The sequence below is a fragment of the Dreissena polymorpha genome, chromosome 7 (genome assembly GCF_020536995.1).
Source record: "Dreissena polymorpha isolate Duluth1 chromosome 7, UMN_Dpol_1.0, whole genome shotgun sequence".
Classification (NCBI taxonomy): domain Eukaryota; kingdom Metazoa; phylum Mollusca; class Bivalvia; order Myida; family Dreissenidae; genus Dreissena; species Dreissena polymorpha.
Window position 1 is genome coordinate 44,766,477 of NC_068361.1, and position 19,163 is coordinate 44,785,639.

The 19,163-nt window shown below is 40.9% G+C and overlaps 1 protein-coding gene across 50 annotated transcripts in view; it reads left to right on the forward strand.

The window, feature by feature from the left end:
• Positions 1-19,163, forward strand: part of LOC127840099 (transformation/transcription domain-associated protein-like) — a 136,523-nt gene that overhangs the window by 46,032 nt on the left and 71,328 nt on the right. For all 50 annotated transcript variants that reach the window (XR_008030402.1, XR_008030405.1, XR_008030403.1 and 47 more), the window contains 13 exons: positions 598-764; positions 1,335-1,535; positions 2,041-2,282; positions 3,035-3,132; positions 3,838-3,971; positions 4,919-5,056; positions 5,957-6,042; positions 6,436-6,733; positions 9,663-9,812; positions 12,758-12,844; positions 13,855-13,951; positions 15,949-16,070; positions 16,662-16,841. Coding sequence is in view for 43 of the 50 variants with exons in the window: in XM_052368495.1 (XP_052224455.1) it covers positions 598-764; positions 1,335-1,535; positions 2,041-2,282; positions 3,035-3,132; positions 3,838-3,971; positions 4,919-5,056; positions 5,957-6,042; positions 6,436-6,733; positions 9,663-9,812; positions 12,758-12,844; positions 13,855-13,951; positions 15,949-16,070; positions 16,662-16,841 (2,000 nt within the window). In the remaining 7 variants the exon portion in view is untranslated. The remainder of the gene's footprint in view (positions 1-597; positions 765-1,334; positions 1,536-2,040; positions 2,283-3,034; positions 3,133-3,837; positions 3,972-4,918; positions 5,057-5,956; positions 6,043-6,435; positions 6,734-9,662; positions 9,813-12,757; positions 12,845-13,854; positions 13,952-15,948; positions 16,071-16,661; positions 16,842-19,163) is intronic.

Here is a 19,163-nt window from a genome sequence, read left to right on the forward strand (position 1 = left end):
GTATGAAACCACAGCTAGCACTAGGTAAATAGCTGTGAGGTGTTGTGTGTGGTATCTCCTGGATACCTGTGTGACATGAGGTGTTTGTGGTTTCTCCTGGATACCTGTATGACATGAGGTGTTGTGTGGTGTCTCCTGGATACCTGAGTGACATGAGGTGTTGTGTGGTGTCTCCTGGATACCTGTGTGGCATGAGGTGTTGTGTGGTGTCTCCTGGATACCTGTGTGACATGAGGTGTTGTGTGGTGTCTCCTAGATACCTGTGTGACATGAGGTGTTGTGTGGGGTCTGCTGGCTACCTGTGTGACATGAGGTGTTGTGTGGTTTCTGCTGGATATATGTGTGACATGAGGTGGTTTGTGTGCTGCAGGTCTTTACACTTGCCCTAGCACTTTTAGATGGTTTTCACCCCTTAATAGTCGCCGACACACATCTTCTATCTAGAAGGAGTGTTGTATCGGAAGAAAGTCAGAAAGAATACTTGTGTGACATGAGGTGTTGCGTTGTGTCTCGTGCTGAATACCTGTGTGACATGAGATGTTGTGTGGTGTCTCCTGTTGAATACCTGTGTGACATGAGATGTGTTTGCTGCTGCAGGTCTGAACAGCCTACAGAGCGGCCTGCACCGCCAGCACATGAAGGACCTGTTTGTGGAGCTGTGTCTCACTGTGCCTGTGCGCCTCAGCTCCCTCCTGCCATACCTACCCATGCTGATGGACCCCCTGGTGTCAGCACTCAATGGATCACAGACACTTGTCAGTCAGGTAGGTGTCAGCACTCAATGGATCACAGACACTTGTAATAGATACTTAAGTAATCTGTTATTCATATGTAAACAATTTAAAATAATTAATCACACAATTATTGTACAAATATTGTTTGCATTAAAATTTTAGCTATATTATAGTTCACGGCTGGTTTTGTCTCTGGTAGTGGTTAGTTCAACAACATTTATTACCGGTATGCTTTATTTATAGAAAAATAAGCGAGTATCAACAAAATAAAGATTTAGTTTTACAAATATATATGCTGCACTCTGGGAAATCAGTGCTTAATGCATGTGCATTTAGTGTTATCCCAGATAAGCCTGTGAAGTCTGTATATCGCTTATCAGGAAAGACACTTTATGGGAACTGGAGATTTTGCTTAGAACGTACATCCTTTAAATAAAAAAAATAACATAAAAGGGGATAGTGCCATCCCTTATAAGCTTGTGCATTTTGCGCCGGCTAATCTGGGACAACACTTCACACATTTTCCAAGATTAAGGCTCAAATATGAGCGTCTTATTTGACCCGTAAGATGTGTTGAGGTGTATGATCTGTTTTATGCAGGGATTGCGGACCCTGGAGCTGTGCGTGGACAACCTGCAGCCAGACTTCCTGTACGACCACATCCAGCCTGTGCGCGCGGAGCTGATGCAGGCACTCTGGAGGACCCTGAGGAACCCTGTGGACAATATTGCGCACGTCGCCTTCAGGGTACTGGGGAAGTTTGGAGGGGGCAACAGGAAGATGTTACGGGAACCACAGACGGTATGGTTGCAGTTTGAACATTGGTATTCTGGTGGTTGATTAAAGGCTGATTTTAAATTTATAAAATTGTTTGTTCTAATGATATTAAAGGGGTGTTGTGGCAGATATATTTATTTAGGATATTTTAACTCTTATGCTGGTAATATAATATAGTAAGATTGAACATAATTTAGTGGACTTATCCTTACAAAGTACTAACAATTCTGTTATAATATTTAGTTTATCACTAGTAGAAATTAACAGTTTTAATGCAAATGTGCATATTGGTAATTGCAAATGAAATCAAAACAAGGCCAGTGAACTTATGTTTGTCATTTTTTATGTTGTATTTGTAATTATTATTTGCAACAAATTTTCAAATTTAATTATTGGGAAAATATTACCAAAACTGCGTTAACTGCCCTAAGTTAAAAAAAAAAGATATGTTTACTATCATACATATTAATTCACACATCTCTCTCATTCATATTGATTCACCCCATTCATTTCCCTGCTTGTCTTACAGCTGCAGTACAATGACAAGGAGACAGTTGGCCCATGCATCTCCATCTACTTTCAAGACTGCAAGCAGCCCGTGTCCCTGCCCGTGGAGCGAGCCATTGACTCTGCCCTGGCGGCCCTCAAGTCCAGCACGACCGACACGTACTATCGCAAGCAGGCCTGGGAGCTCATACGCTGCTTCCTAGTGTCCGTGATGAACCTGGAGGATGAGAAGTCTACGCTGGACAACCTCTTCACTCACCCCAGGTTTAGCTTAGTGCTAAGAAATCTTAATTTTTAGCCAAAATGCATGTCATTTGGAATGTTGGCTAAGAAAGCGTGAAATTCTCATCTTTAAAAGCAAATACATAATTTTTGTAGCCAATTTGAGAATTGTGTAGCCAATTTGAGAATTGTGTAGCCAATGTGAGAATTGTGTAGCCAATGTGAGAATTGTGTAGTCAATTAGAGATTTCAGTAGACATTGGTTATGGTGGCTACTGGTAAGGCTAACATATCAACAAGCTTCCTAATAATGATTTGAGTTCCTTTACATGGATGATGCAGAAATTTCATGTGAAAATATAGAGGGGCTTGTTCTTATACTTTTGTGAATTTGCAACAAATCCATTTTTTGAAATTTATGTTTTTAGAAAGGATTGTGATTATAAGAATGCGATCATGTCAAATCAACCGCTGGTATTCAGTTGATTGTCCTATGGAAACTTACCCATGTCCGAGCTGTCTTTCAAAGTTTCTGTATTTTTAGTGATACAACATAGTGTGTCTATAACTTGCCCATCAATGTATTTAACATATTTTCAGTTTCACAGATGGTAGTGTGCCCATTTGTATGCAAATGATTGTATTGTGTTGTGTTTTCAGTTTCACCGAGGGCGAGATCCCAGTGTGTCCACAACTTTCTCATGATTGTATTGTGTTGTGTTTTCAGTTTCACCAAGGGTGAGATCCCAGTGTGTCCACAACTTTTTCATGATTGTATTGTGTTGTGTTTTCAGTTTCACCGAGGGTGAGATCCCAGTTGGTGGCCAGCTGTACAAGAACCCAGATGCACACTCTAGGAAAGTGCATGAGCAGGCACTCATTGGCATGTTTGGTAAGCACTCATTGGCATGTTTGGTAAGCACTCATTGGCATGTTTGGTAAGCACTCATTGGCATGTTTGGTAAGCACTCATTGGCATGTTTGGTAAGCACTCATTGGCATGTTTGGTAAGCACTCATTGGCATGTTTGGTAAGCACTCATTGGCATGTTTGGTAAGCACTCATTGGCATGTTTGGTAAGCACTCATTGGCATGTTTGGTAAGAACCATTCTTGTCCAGATAATATGAACTTCACTCTGTCACCGATTTGAGCTTCAATTTATCTTCCATCTGAACCTAACTCTGTCATGTATATGAACATTACTTTGTCATATAAGAATATATCTCTTTTACATACAAGAGCTGCCTTCACTGTGGAATGTACATGAATTCTTGATAACCGGATTCTAAAATCTGTAAGCAGAACTAAACATGCCCTGAGTTCCCACTGCCATACTTATAAACTTTATATATTTGACCCTGACATTGTAAGAATTATTAGCTTAACTTTTTCACAAATCTATAGTTGATAGTATCAGGTCTGAACTTGACACTGATATATCTAATTTGATACAGGTAAAATTTACTATGTGTTAAACAACCAACTTTTCACAGTACTCAATTTCAAATGCCACATACCTGTCTTTCATATCTGAATACCCCCATTGTTGCTGCCTGTTTCCCTCAGTGTGAGTTCATGTGTTGCCATGGTTACAGTTGCCGCAGCGATCAAGGAGCTACGCCAGAATGCCCTGCGGTTCATGGGGTGTATGGTGCGACACTACACGATGATCGCCATCTCGCAGCAGTGTGGGCCCTTCCCAGTGGGCGAGAGACAGAATAAACTGCAGGTACACTGCAAACTGCTGAACACTGCAAACTGGTGTACTTTGAACTTAGAATGACTGTTGTTGGTATTACTGCATTTTTAATGTATTTGATGTAAATTATTTAATAGTATCGGGTGTATAAATGCTTAAATGTTGATCAGTGCATGTCTTCACTGTAATATTGGGTATTGATTTCTCCTCCTTTCAACTGATTTCCTGCTTTTCAATGTCTTACTTTTTCTGCGCCCGGATTGAAATATCCGGGGCATATTGTTTTTGGCCTGTCTGTCTGTCATTCATTCATTCATTGTGTGTGTCCCAAAACTTTTACCTTGGTTAAAGTTTTGCAATAAGTTTTTAATTTTGCATTATTGAAGATAGCAACTTGATATTTGGCATGCATGTGAATCTCATGGAGCTGCATATTTGAGAGGTGAAAGGTCAAGGTCATCTTTCAAGGTTAAAGGTCAACTATATGGCTTCAAAGGGGCGCAATAGGGGGCATTGTGTTTCTGACAAACACATCTCTTGTTTACAAATAGTTATCAAATTTGCAGAACCTATATACATATGAAATGATTAATTGAATTCCGTTATTATTGCTCCCCAGAGGTAGTTCTTAAATCACACCTGATATAAAAATGAGATATCAATATGAAACTCTGAAGCTTGCATTGTTTGAAAACAAGTTGTAGTTTTAAAAGCTGAACTGCCAATAGCCACTGACAAAATGTCATTCAAGGTTAATCTAAGGCACAACAGGAACAGTTCTAGTTATTATTTCATCTGATTATTTAAGTTTTTTTTGCTGAGTTAAATAAAAGCTAGGAAATGACTACATAGAGAGTGATTTTAAGTTTAAACTTATTTAATTGAAAAGGCTAATTAAGACTCTCAAGTCAGTGTACTGGTTACTTGAACCAGTAAAGAGTGACTAATGTTAGTTCAGACTATTTCCGTCCTTGCAGGGAATGGACACCCAGATCCTGATAGACGCTCTAGCTGTGATCATGGGCCATGAGGAGAAGGAGCTATGTAAGCCTGGCAACCTGGCCCTGGTCCTCATATTGGAGACAGCCACCAGCATACTGGGATCTAAGGAACGGGTAGGTATTAATACTGGAGACAGTCACCAGTATACTAGGATCCAAGGAATGGGTAGGTATTCATACTGGAGACAGCCACCAGTATACTGGGATCCAAGGAACGGGTAGGTATTCATACTGGAGACAGCCACCAGTATACTAGGATCCAAGGATCCAGAATCCCCCCCCTATTTTGAAATACCGTCCAACCATCGCACCAAAGAATCCCCTTCCCCCCACCCCCTCTTTTTATTTTTAAGATCATCTCACAAATGACCACCACACCCTCACACTATACCCCCCCCCCCCCCAAAAAAAAAAAATTTATTTTTTACTTTTTTTGCATTTTTTTCCCGCATTATTGGAAGATAATGTTATAAATGTCCACACCCCCACACTATACACCCCTCTTCACTCCGCCCCTCCCTCCTTTGTGATTGAAATTGAGAGTCCCTTCACCTTAGATGAGCGGTCTGCACCCGCAAGGCAGTGCTCTTGTTTGTATTTGAGTCTACCTACATGACTTACAGATGAAGTGTGATTTTTGTTCTGGTCCATTGATTTTTGGCAAAGTATAATGACAGTTTTCCAGAGTTTTTACGAAACACTTAAGATAGTTTACTGATTTTTATGCCCTTAGTAGGTTGGCATATAGCAGTTGGACTGTCTGTTGCTTTCAGATACTGTTCAAGGCCCGTAACTTTGTCAAATATCAGTGGAGCGTAACTTTGTCATGATGTTTTCCATTAGGATATAGCTACTGTGTTGCTTCAAAGTACAGTAGGGGGCACAGACGCAGCTCTTGTTTGAAATTGTTAATTGAACAGTGAATATTGGCCAGTAGTTATCCAACATTGTCAGTAGCGTGTTAATGGGTGTTGATGTTTTGTTGATTGTTTATATTGCATACTCTCATTGCAGGCATGCCAGTTGCCAATGTTTGAGTATCTTGTTGAGAAGATGTGTTCCCTGTGTTATGACAGAGCCTGGTACGCTAAGTGTGGAGGGTAAGTCAGTCTTGATGTAACATTTATACAAGCCGCGTTCTGGGAAAATTCAGTTTGATGCATGTGCCTTAAGTGTTTGCCCCAGTTTAGCCTGTGCAGTCTACACAGGCTAATCAGGGATGGAACTTTCTGCCTAAACTGGGTTTTTGCGAAGAAGGAAATCAATAAAACAAAAATATATAATTTAAGTGGAAATTTTCAACCGTGATTAGCCTGTGCAGTCTGCTGGGACAACACTATGCAAAAACATTTAGCCCATTGTTCACAGAAAGAGGATAATATATCTGCGAACATGTAAATCTTTTAGTGGATAATCTGTCATACATACCTTATCATAACCTTCCTTGAATTTTACTTAGGCCCTTGTTCAATTGCTGTATTCTCTGTGTTTAGGTGTGTGGCCATCAAGTCCCTGACAGAGCGTATGGCCCTAAAGTGGGTGCTGGAGCATCAGTTCCTCTTCCTCAAGGCCCTCTTCTTCGTGATGATGGATCTCACGGGGGAGGTGTCCAGTGGTGCGGTGGACCTGGCGCGGGCTAACCTGGACATCCTGCTGACTATGTGCGCAGGCCGCCTCGAGGGGGAGCAGGCTACAGAGGAGATGCTGGCGGTGCAGACGAAGTCCTTCCATGACATCACGTATGAGCTGGTCCGGCAGGTCACCTCACCCAACACCACAGTCAGGGAGACGGTGAGTACCAACCAGCCTCACATACCAATGTTAGCTTTCAACTTGTAAATGTTTTACATCACAGTCAGGGAGACGGTGAGTACCAACCCAGCCTCACATACCAATGTTAGCTTGCACCTTGTAAATGTTTTACACCACAGTCAGGGAGACGGTGAGTACCAACCCAGCCTCACATACCAATGTTAGCTTTCAACTTGTAAATGTTTTACATCACAGTCAGGGAGACGGTGAGTACCAACCCAGCCTCACATACCAATGTTAGCTTTCAACTTGTAAATGTTTTACATCACAGTCAGGGAGACGGTGAGTACCAACCCAGCCTCACATACCAATGTTAGCTTGCACCTTGTAAATGTTTTACATCACAGTCAGGGAGACGGTGAGTACCAACCCAGCCTCACATACCAATGTTAGCTTTCAACTTGTAAATGTTTTACATCACAGTCAGGGAGACGGTGAGTACCAACCCAGCCTCACATACCAATGTTAGCTTTCAACTTGTAAATGTTTTACATCACAGTCAGGGAGACGGTGAGTACCAACCCAGCCTCACATACCAATGTTAGCTTTCAACTTGTAAATGTTTTACATCATAGTCAGGGAGACGGTGAGTACCAACCCAGCCTCACATACCAACCCTAGCTTGCACCTTGTAAATGTTTTACACCACAGTCAGGGAGACGGTGAGTACCAACCCAGCCTCACATACCAATGTTAGCTTGCACCTTGTTAATGTTTTACACCACAGTCAGGGAGACGGTGAGTACCAACCCAGCCTCACATACCAATGTTAGCTTGCACTTTGTAAATGTTTTACATCACAGTCAGTGAGACGTCGAGTACCAACCCAGCCTCACATACCAATGTTAGCTTGCACCTTGTAAATGTTTTACATCACAGTCAGGGAGACGGTGAGTACCAACCCAGCCTCACATACCAATGTTAGCTTGCAACTTGTAAATGCTTTACATCACAGTCAGGGAGACGGTGAGTACCAACCCAGCCTCACATTCCAACCCTAGCTTGCACCTTGTAAATGTTTTACATCACAGTCAGGTAGACGGTGAGTACCAACCCAGCCTCACATTCCAACCCTAGCTTGCACCTTGTAAATGTTTTACATCACAGTCAGGGAAACGTTGAGTACCAACCCAGCCTCACATATCAGCCCTAGCTTGCACCTTGTAAATGTTTTTCACCACAGTCAGGGAGACGGTGAGTACCAACCCAGTCTCACATACCAATGTTAGCTTGCACCTTGTAAATGTTTTACATCACAGTCAGGGAGACGGTGAGTACCTAACTTGCCTCACATACCAATGTTAGCTTGCACCTTGTAAATGTTTTACACCACAGTCAGGGAGACGGTGAGTACCTAACTTGCCTCACATACCAATGTTAGCTTGCACCTTGTAAATGTTTTACATCACAGTCAGGGAGACGGTGAGTACCTAACTTGCCTCACATACCAATGTTAGCTTGCACCTTGTTAATGTTTTACATCATAGTCAGGGAGACGGTGAGTACCAACCCAGCCTCACATACCAACCCTAGCTTGCACTTTGTAAATGTTTTACACCACAGTCAGGGAGACGGTGAGTACCAACCCAGCCTCACATACCAATGTTAGCTTGCAACTTGTAAATGTTTTACACCACAGTCAGGGAGACGGTGAGTACCAACCCAGCCTCACATTGCAACCCTAGCTTGCACCTTGTAAATGTTTTACACTGTAGTCAGTGAGACGGTGAGTACCAACCCAGCCTCATTTACAAACGTTAGCTTGCACATTGTTAATGTTTTTCACCACAGTCAGGGGGACGGTGAGTACCAACCCAGCCTCATGTACAAACGTTAGCTTGCACCTTGTTAATGTTTTTCACCACAGTCAGGGAGACGGTGAGTAGCAACCCAGCCTCACATACCAACCCTAGCTTGCACCTTGTAAATGTTTTACACCACAGTCAGTGAGACGGTGAGTACCAACCCAGCCTCATATACAAACGTTAGCTTGCACCTTGTAAATGTTTTACATCACGGTGAGTACCAACCCAGTCTCACATACCAATGTTAGCTTGCCACTTGTAAATGTTTTACACCGTAGTCAGTGAGACGGTGAGTACCAAACCAGCCTCACATACCAATGTTAGCTTGCACCTTGTAAATGTTTTACACCACAGTCAGGGAGACGGTGAGTACCAACCCAGTCTCACATACCAATGTTAGCTTGCACCTTGTAAATGTTTTACACCACAGTCAGGGAGACGGTGAGTACCAACCCAGCCTCACATACCAATGTTAGCTTGCAACTTGTAAATGTTTTACACCACAGTCAGGGAGACGGTGAGTACCTACCCAGCCTCACATACCAATGTTAGCTTGCAACTTGTAAATGTTTTACATCACAGTCAGGGAGACGGTGAGTACCAACCCAGCCTCACATTCCAACCCTAGCTTGCACCTTGTAAATGTTTTACACCACAGTCAGGGAGACGGTGAGTACCAACCCAGCCTCACATACCAATGTTAGCTTGCAACTTGTAAATGTTTTTCACCACAGTCAGGGAGACGGTGAGTACCAACCCAGCCTCACATACCAATGTTAGCTTGCACCTTGTAAATGTATACCTTGAACAGCTTAATTAATGTCCATATGTGGTAGCCCCTTCTGGCTGTCAAGTGACATTGATTACTTTGAAATAAATTATATTGCTTGTGACAATTTGTGATTAACAATAAGCTCTAACCCTAATGTGTATACAAACTAAGAACCAGCAATGCACAATAGTCTCTATTGGTATTTGTAATTGCCAGGCATTCTGGCATGTGAACCATGTTCCTCTGATGTCTGCTATGTAGTTCATTGGTTGTGATTGTTTGACAGCACCTACCATATTGACTTTACAAAGGTCTGTGTGTCCTATTTCAGGCCATGAAGTCCCTGGAGACCCTGGCCGGGGTGGCAGGTAAGACTGTGGCAGCCATCATGGAGCCACATAAAGAGGTTCTACAAGACATGATACCGCCCAAGAAACATCTGCTCAGACACCAGCCTGCTAACGCTCAGATAGGACTCATGGTATGCTATTTTATAAACCAGTGTCAGTCCTTGTTAGTTTGTGGAGTCCATGATGTGATATGCCTGTGTCAGTCCTTGTTAGTTTGTGGAGTCCATGATGTGATATGCCAGTGTCAGTCATTGTTAGTTTGTGGAGTCCATGATGTGATATGCCAGTGTCAGTCCTTGTTAGAGCTGTCACAATTCACCGGTATACCGGTATATCGGTGCATGTCGTGAAAAAATCGCACCGCGGTACGGCATTGCCGCACCGTTTTTTTTAATATTATTATATTAGCACAGATATAAATACATTACATAATTATTTTAATATAGATATCGTTTTGAAAAATGTAAAAGCGATTCAAAAGGTCTAAATAAATAAGCAAGAAAGCGCTTCCACTTGTAGATGTTTAACTTTCACGTTTAAAATACCGCGATGTATGGGTCCGTACCTTTTTTGGAATTAGGGACAGATTTCCTTTGCAAATAAGTTCATAATTATCCAAAAGATGTTTATTCTATTTCTTATTTTCTTTCTTTAGTATATCGATCGTTCAAAGCATGGCACTTCCGAATCATGTTATCTTAAGATTATGAATAAGTCGAGGAAGAGTCAGAACGCTACGGATTTTCAATACTGGGCCCGCTGACTCCGCATTTTGAACATGCCCTTGAAGCGTTCGATTTACACAGATCGTAGTCACAGCTATTGTAAACAACATGGCGGACATTTTAGAATAAGACGCGAACAATAACAATGACTACTTCTATCAAGTTTATTACAGTTTCTTTTACAGTTTCTAGTCATACTATGATACCAGTGTTTTCTGATTATTGAGTTTAATAAAGTTTGTAAAACTTGTTATTCTGCTGTTTTCTTCACAGATACATATTTTGTAAAATATCGCGGTACGTACCGCGATACAGTGTTGCCGTACCACGATATACCGCGGTACGCTCACGGCGTATCGTGACAGCCCTAGTCCTTGTTAGTTTGTGGAGTCCATGTTGTGATATGCCAGTGTCAGTCCTTGTTAGTTTGTGGAGTCCATGATGTGATATGCCAGTGTCAGTCCTTGTTAGTTTGTGGAGTCCATGATGTGATATGCCAGTGTCAGTCCTTGTTAGTTTGTGGAGTCCATGATGTGATATGCCAGTGTAAGTCCTCGTTAGTTTGTGGAGTCCATGATGTGATATGCCAGTGTCAGTCGCTTTTGTTTGTGGAGTCCATGATGTGATATGCCAGTGTCAGTTCATTTAGCTGTTGAAGGCCATGCTTTTATATGCCAGTGTCAAACCCTTTAGTTTGTGCATCCATGCTGTTATATGCCAGTGTCAGTTCCTTTAGTTATTGCAGTCCATGCTATTATATGCCAGTGTCAGTTCCTTAAGCTATTGCAGTCCATGCTGTTATATGCTGGTGTCAGTTCCTTTAGCTATTGCAGTCCATGCTGTTATATGCCGGTGTCAGCTGGTGTCAGTCAGTTTAGTTCTGAAGTTAATGCTGTTATATGCAGATGTCATACAGTTTAGTTTATTCAGTCCATGCTGGTGTCAGTTTCTTTAGCTATTGCAGTTCATGCTGTTATATACTGTTGTCAGTTTAGTCTTTGCAGTCCATGCTTTTATATGCCATTGTCAGTTTCCTTTAGTCTCTGCAGTCCATGCTGTTATATGCTGGTGTCAGTTCCTTTAGCTATTGCAGTCGATGCTGTTATATGCAGGTGTCAGTCCCTTTAGCTATTGTAGTCGATGCTGTTATATGCTGGTGTCAGTCCCTTTAGCTATTGCAGTCGATGCTGTTATATGCAGGTGTCAGTCCCTTTAGCTATTGCAGTCCATGCTGTTATATGCTGGTGTCAGTTCCTTTAGCTATTGCAGTCCATGCTGTTATATGCAGGTGTCAGCCCCTTTAGCTATTGTAGTCGATGCTGTTATATGCTGGTGTCAGTTCCTTTAGCTATTACAGTCCATGCTGTTATATGCTGTTGTCAGTTTAGTCTTTGCAGTCCATGCTTTTATATGCCATTGTTAGTTCCTTTAGTCTCTGCAGTCCATGCTGTTATATGCTGGTGTCAGTTCCTTTAGCTATTGCAGTCCATGCTGTTATATGCAGGTGTCAGTCCCTTTAGCTATTGCAGTCCATGCTGTTATATGCTGGTGTCAGTTCCTTTAGCTATTGCAGTCCATGCTGTTATATGCAGGTGTCAGTCCCTTTAGCTATTGCAGTCCATGCTGTTATATGCTGGTGTCAGTCCCTTTAGCTATTGCAGTCCATGCTGTTATATGCTGGTGTCAGTTCCTTTAGCTTTTGCAGTCCATGCTGTTATATGCAGGTGTCAGTCCCTTTAGCTATTGCAGTCCATGCTGTTATATGCTGGTGTCAGTTCCTTTAGCTATTGCAGTCCATGCTTTTATGTGCAGGTGTCAGTCCCTTTAGCTATTGCAGTCCATGCTGTTATATGCAGGTGTCAGTCCCTTTAGCTATTGCAGTCCATGCTGTTATATGCTGGTGTCAGTTCCTTTAGCTATTGCAGTCCATGCTGTTATATGCTGGTGTCAGTCCCTTTAGCTATTGCAGTCCATGCTGTTATATGCTGGTGTCAGTTCCTTTAGCTATTGCAGTCCATGCTGTTATATGCTGGTGTCAGTTCCTTTAGTTATTGCAGTCCATGCTGTTATATGCGGGTGTCAGTCCCTTTAGCTATTGCAGTCCATGCTGTTATATGCTGGTGTCAGTTCCTTTAGCTATTGCAGTCCATGCTGTTATATGCAGGTGTCAGTCCCTTTAGCTATTGTAGTTGATGCTGTTATATGCCGATGTCATACCCTTTAGTTTGTGCAGTCGATGCTGTTTGTGCGGATCTCAGTTCCTTTAGTTTGTGGAGTCCATGCTGTTTTAAGCCAGTATCATATCCTGTAGTTTATGCAGTGCATGTTATTTGTTTGTTGCATTGTTTCAGGATGGCAACACTTTCTGTACCACACTGAACCCACGCCTGTTCACCATCGACCTGACTATCACAGAACACAATGTCTACTTCTCAGAGGTAGGTTGTTGACCTGGCCAGCAGGTGACTGCATTCTTACAGCATTTTACTAGCATTCTTTAGACTAATTTGGACCTGCTCGTATCATTTCATAAATTTTAATGTTTGGTTTTGCATATATATTTCAAGAATGTCTTGAATAATATAAGGTTCAATTATTAAACATCATGTTTATTGCATGATTTCAGCAAATGTTTAATTTGGCAGTTACATAATTATGTTGTTTTTGGGGTTGTGTAAAAGACTATCAACTAGACTTGTGACTAATATTCTGGTACTTTATAAGATTACCATTTTTTCTTGGTTTAACACATGCCCTTTTATGAGTATCATGTATTAGCCAACACCATGGACTCAATCTGAAAATACATGTATATCAGTTTATTGCATATGTTACTATATTTAGTAACAAAATTGGCCGGTTTTTTTTCGCGAATAACTCATGAAAATCTCAGTATTGAGCAAGTGTGCAAATAACCGGTTTCATCAAAACCGGCTTTCCGTACTTTTATTTTTCATGCAACTGATAGCGCAAATTATGACGTATGTTGTATGGCGTAATTTCTCTGACGAAACGCACTAGTTTGAGTTAAACTATCTGGATTTTAAAGACATGTTGGACCTGTTGTTTTTTAACAGTAAAATATTTGTTTAAGTCATCGAACAAATGCAAAACATATTTCGCATTGCGTGTTAATTGTGCATAATTGAAAACTTCGATAGGAATACAATAAAATAGTGTGGTTTAAAATAAGTTTCGATAAAGAGATGGACTAATAAAAAATGTAAGTGCAACACATGATGAACATATGCAATAAACAGGTCATTATATGGAACAAGTGTGCCTTTAGTGGTTTTTGGCACACTTGGTAATTATTTGCACTCGGGCTAAAGCCCTCGTGCAAATAACTCACCAAGTGTGCCAATATCCACTGGAGGCACACTTTCTCCATATAATAATCTATGCGTATGTAGTTACAACACCATTCTCACCCTCTCTGTGTGTGTAGTTACAGAACCTGTGTGATGCGGAGGACTCTGTGCTGCTCAAGCTGCCCTGCTACAAGTCTGTTACCAACCTGATGCCTCTACGAAAGAGTGCCCTACGTGAGTCACACCTCCATATATTAAGTGTTTTCTGGGAAAAAGTGGTTAATGCTTGTTTGTAAAGTGTTTTCTCATATTAGCCTGTGCAGTCTGCACAAGCTTATAAGAAACAAATTGTTCTGCTTAATTTGGATTTTTGCTAACAATAGACTTCCTTTACACACAAAAATACCATAAAAGCACGGTGTGTTGTTCTGATTATCCTGTGCAGTTTTCTACTCTGTTATAACACTTAATGCTCATGCCTTAAACCCTCCCAGAGCAAGACTCATATTGTCTTAATATTAACCCCTTCATCCTGTATATTAGTGAGGCCATCTTTAATATTGGCCCCTTCATCCTGTATATTAGTGAGGCCATCTTTAATATTGGCCCCTTCATCCTGTATATTAGTGAGGCCATCTTTAATATTGGCCCCTTCATCCTGTATATTAGTGAGGCCATCTTTAATATTGGCCCCTTCATCCTGTATATTTGTGAGGCCATCTTTAATATTGGCCCCTTCATCCTGTATATTAGTGAGGCCATCTTTAATATTGGCCCCTTCATCCTGTATATTAGTGAGGCCATCTTTAATATTGGCCCCTTCATCCTGTATATTTGTGAGGCCATCTTTAATATTGGCCCCTTCATCCTGTATATTAGTGAGGCCATCTTTAATATTGGCCCCTTCATCCTGTATATTAGTGAGGCCATCTTTAATATTGGCCCCTTCATCCTGTATATTAGTGAGGCCATCTTTAATATTGGCCCCTTCATCCTGTATATTAGTGAGGCCATCTTTAATATTGGCCCCTTCATCCTGTATATTAGTGAGGCCATCTTTAATATTGGCCCCTTCATCCTGTATATTAGTGAGGCCATCTTTAATATTGGCCCCTTCATCCTGTATATTAGTGAGGCCATCTTTAATATTGGCCCCTTCATCCTGTATATTAGTGAGGCCATCTTTAATATTGGCCCCTTCATCCTGTATATTAGTGAGGCCATCTTTAATATTGGCCCCTTCATCCTGTATATTAGTGAGGCCATCTTTAATATTGGCCCCTTCATCCTGTATATTAGTGAGGCCATCTTTAATATTGGCCCCTTCATCCTGTATATTAGTGAGGCCATCTTTAATATTGGCCCCTTCATCCTGTATATTAGTGAGGCCATCTTTAATATTGGCCCCTTCATCCTGTATATTAGTGAGGCCATCTTTAATATTGGCCAGTTCATCCTGTATATTAGTGAGGCCATCTTTAATATTGGCCAGTTCATCCTGTATATTAGTGAGGCCATCTTTAATATTGGCCAGTTCATCCTGTATATTAGTGAGGCCATCTTTAATATGGTCTCAGTGTAGTTTCTAGAATGTTGTAAAGACTTATCATGATACAAATTAATAAACTTACAACTTTATCAAATTCCATTTTCTGTTCTTCCATCCCTTTATCTCAATTTATTTCAGAGCACACTTTTTTAAATGTTTGTAAGAAATTCTAGCCATTCTGACCCAAAACATGAATTACATGGTTGGAGTTTTTTATTTTTTGTTGCTATTGAAATTCCCAATTATACATGACAAACACCCAGTTTGAAATACGTTTTGAATTCTTTGGTGCTTTATTAAATAAATATGTTAATGTTAAATAAACCACAACATCCGAAGTGTTGTCACTAAAATCCATAGAGTCTAGTTTTAACCGGTGTGTTTCATTGCATAAATTACGTCACACGAGATACGTACTACGTTTTGTAATTAGTTGAATTAAAATAAAAGTATTGCAGGCTGGTTTCAGTAATAATTTTAAGTGAAGGAACAAAATAAAATTATAGGTAATATAAACAATAACACACAGCAGAGCTGGGCCAGACATCTATAATCGGCTCTGGCCGCATAATGACCCTAGGGCCGTTATGTTGGCAGTGAACTGATTCTAGATGTTGGGCCCAACTCAGCCAGTGAGAATGCTTGCTTGTACTGTTTACCATGCAATGCTGTTGTTGAACAGGTGCGCTGGCTGCCTGCTCATACATCCCTGGTAAGCGAGAGAAGATCTTCCAAGTGTTGTACAAGGCCCTCAACAGCAAGAGTAGTGACCTGCAAGAGGTGGCACATGAGTGCATGAAGAGTGTGAGTACACTGTAAACAGAAAGACTGCCAAGAAAATGCATGCACGCAATACATATTAACGTATGTGACTTATCAGATTATTGTTTCTTCATTAGTTCATGAAGAACTTGAGTGGCATTTTTAAGTGTTCCCTGTATGGGTTGTGTTCTGGGAAAACTGGGCATGATGCCCTTGTGTGACGTGTCGTCCCAGACTAGCCTCTATGGGCATGATGCCCTTGTGTGACGTGTCGTCCCAGACTAGCCTCTATGGGCATGATGCCCTTGTGTGACGTGTCGTCCCAGATTAGCCTCTACAGTCCGGGGAATCACTTTCCACCTCGACTGGAAGATACTATCTTTTTACAAAAAATATCTTAAAAGCGTTAAGTGTCATCCCAGTTAAGCCTGTGCATTCAGTTCACAATTCACATGCATTTAGTTCCATTGTCCCAGACAAAGGCATATATTCATGTCTTTCATTTTTATTTTCATGATTCTTTATATATCCTGCTATACCATGTTTGTCTGAAATACAAATATAATGAACATTGAGATTATACTGAATGTTATCTTGTTCCATGTATCACACCTACTGTTGTGTGTCTGCCAGTTCCAGCAGTTCATTGCCAATGGGCAGATAGAGATGGAGATTGTCCACAGCGCCATGCGGCCCCTGCTACTGATGTTGGGTGACTACCGCAACCTTGACCTCAATGTGATCCAGCGTCTCTCCAGTCTCACACAGCTCTTCCCAAACACATTCAATGAGAAACTTTGTGAACAGCTACTGGTAAGCCCTATCCAGTCTCACACAGCTCTTCCCTAACACATTCAATGAGAAACTGTGTGAACAGATACTGGTAAGACTAACACATTCAATGAGAAACTGTGTGAACAGATACTGGTAAGACTAACACATTCAATGAGAAACTGTGTGAACAGATACTGGTAAGCCCTTTCCAGTCTCACACAGCTCTTCCCTAACACATTCAATGAGAAACTGTGTGAACAGATACTGGTAAGACTAACACATTCAATGAGAAACTGTGTGAACAGATACTGGTAAGCCCTTTCCAGTCTCACACAGCTCTTCCCGAACACATTCAATGAGAAACTGTGTGAACAGATACTGGTAAGACTAACACATTCAATGAGAAACTGTGTGAACAGATACTGGTAAGCCCTTTCCAGTCTCACACAGCTCTTCCCGAACACATTCAATGAGAAACTGTGTGAACAGATACTGGTAAGACTGACACATACAATGAGAAACTGTGTGAACAGCTACTGGTAAGACTAACACATACAATGAGAAACTGTGTGAACAGCTACTGGTAAGACTGACACATACAATGAGAAACTGTGTGAACAGGTACTGGTAAGACTAACACATACAATGAGAAACTGTGTGAACAGCTACTGGTAAGACTGGCACATACAATGAGAAACTGTGTGAACAGATACTGGTAAGACTAACACATACAATGAGAAACTGTGTGAACAGCTACTGGTAAGCCTGACACATACAATGAGAAACTGTGTGAACAGATACTGGTAAGACTAACACATTCAATGAGAACCTGTGTGAACAGCTACTGGTAAGACTGACACATACAATGAGAAACTGTGTGAACAGCTACTGGTAAGACTAACACATTCAATGAGAAACTGTGTGAACAGCTACTGGTAAGACTAACACATTCAATGAGAACCTGTGTGAACAGCTACTGGTAAGACTGACACATACAATGAGAAACTGTGTGAACAGATACTGGTAAGACTAACACATTCAATGAGAAACTGTGTGAACAGATACTGGTAAGACTAACACATTCAATGAGAAACTGTGTGAACAGGTACTGGTAAGACTAACACATACAATGAGAAACTGTGTGAACAGCTACTGGTAAGACTGACACATACAATGAGAAACTGTGTGAACAGATACTGGTAAGACTAACACATTCAATGAGAAACTCTGTGAACAGCTACTGGTAAGCAAGGGGTTTATTTTTGTCAAATTTGGGGCCCCATTCCCAGTCATAAAACATATATGTTCCCCAAATGTCTGCCTAATATTCCCATTTGAAGATTTCCACAATAAAAAATAAAAGGTAACAATTAGTTAATTTTACCCTTTGCAGCTCTATGGGTTGATACGTAGTTTATATATTATTGAAACTACTTATTCTCGATCTTTAAGTATTTGTAATCAAAACAAACACCAATTTCCCAATTATAATCAAGACAATTTTTTTTCCAAACCCAAAAGGCCACTATTATCAAAATGGTGAAAAAAGACTAAGCATTCCATGAGAAACTGTGTGAACAGCTACTGGTAAGCCTGACACATACAATGAGAAACTGTGTGAACAGCTACTGGTAAGCCTGACACATACAATGAGAAACTGTGTGAACAGATACTGGTAAGACTGACACATACAATGAGAAACTTTGTGAACAGCTACTGGTAAGACTGACACATACAATGAAAAACTGTGTGAACAGCTACTGGTAAGACTAACACATTCAATGAGAAACTGTGTGAACAGCTACTGGTAAGACTGGCACATACAATGAGAAACTGTGTGAACAGATACTGGTAAGACTGACACATACAATGAGAAACTGTGTGAACAGGTACTGGTAAGACTGACACATACAATGAGAAACTGTGTGAACAGATACTGGTAAGACTGACACATACAATGAGAAACTGTGTGAACAGGTACTGGTAAGACTGACACATACAATGAGAAACTGTGTGAACAGATACTGGTAAGACTGGCACATACAATGAGAAACTGTGTGAACAGCTACTGGTAAGACTAACACATTCAATGAGAAACTGTGTGAACAGCTACTGGTAAGACTGACACATACAATGAGAAACTGTGTAAACAGATACTGGTAAGACTAACACATTCAATGAGAACCTGTGTGAACAGCTACTGGTAAGACTGACACATACAATGAGAAACTGTGTGAACAGATACTGGTAAGACTGACACATACAATGAGAAACTGTGTGAACAGCTACTGGTAAGACTGACACATTCTGCTTCATATTTATAATAAAGTTGCTGTGTTTTTTAACATTTGATTTTTGAGC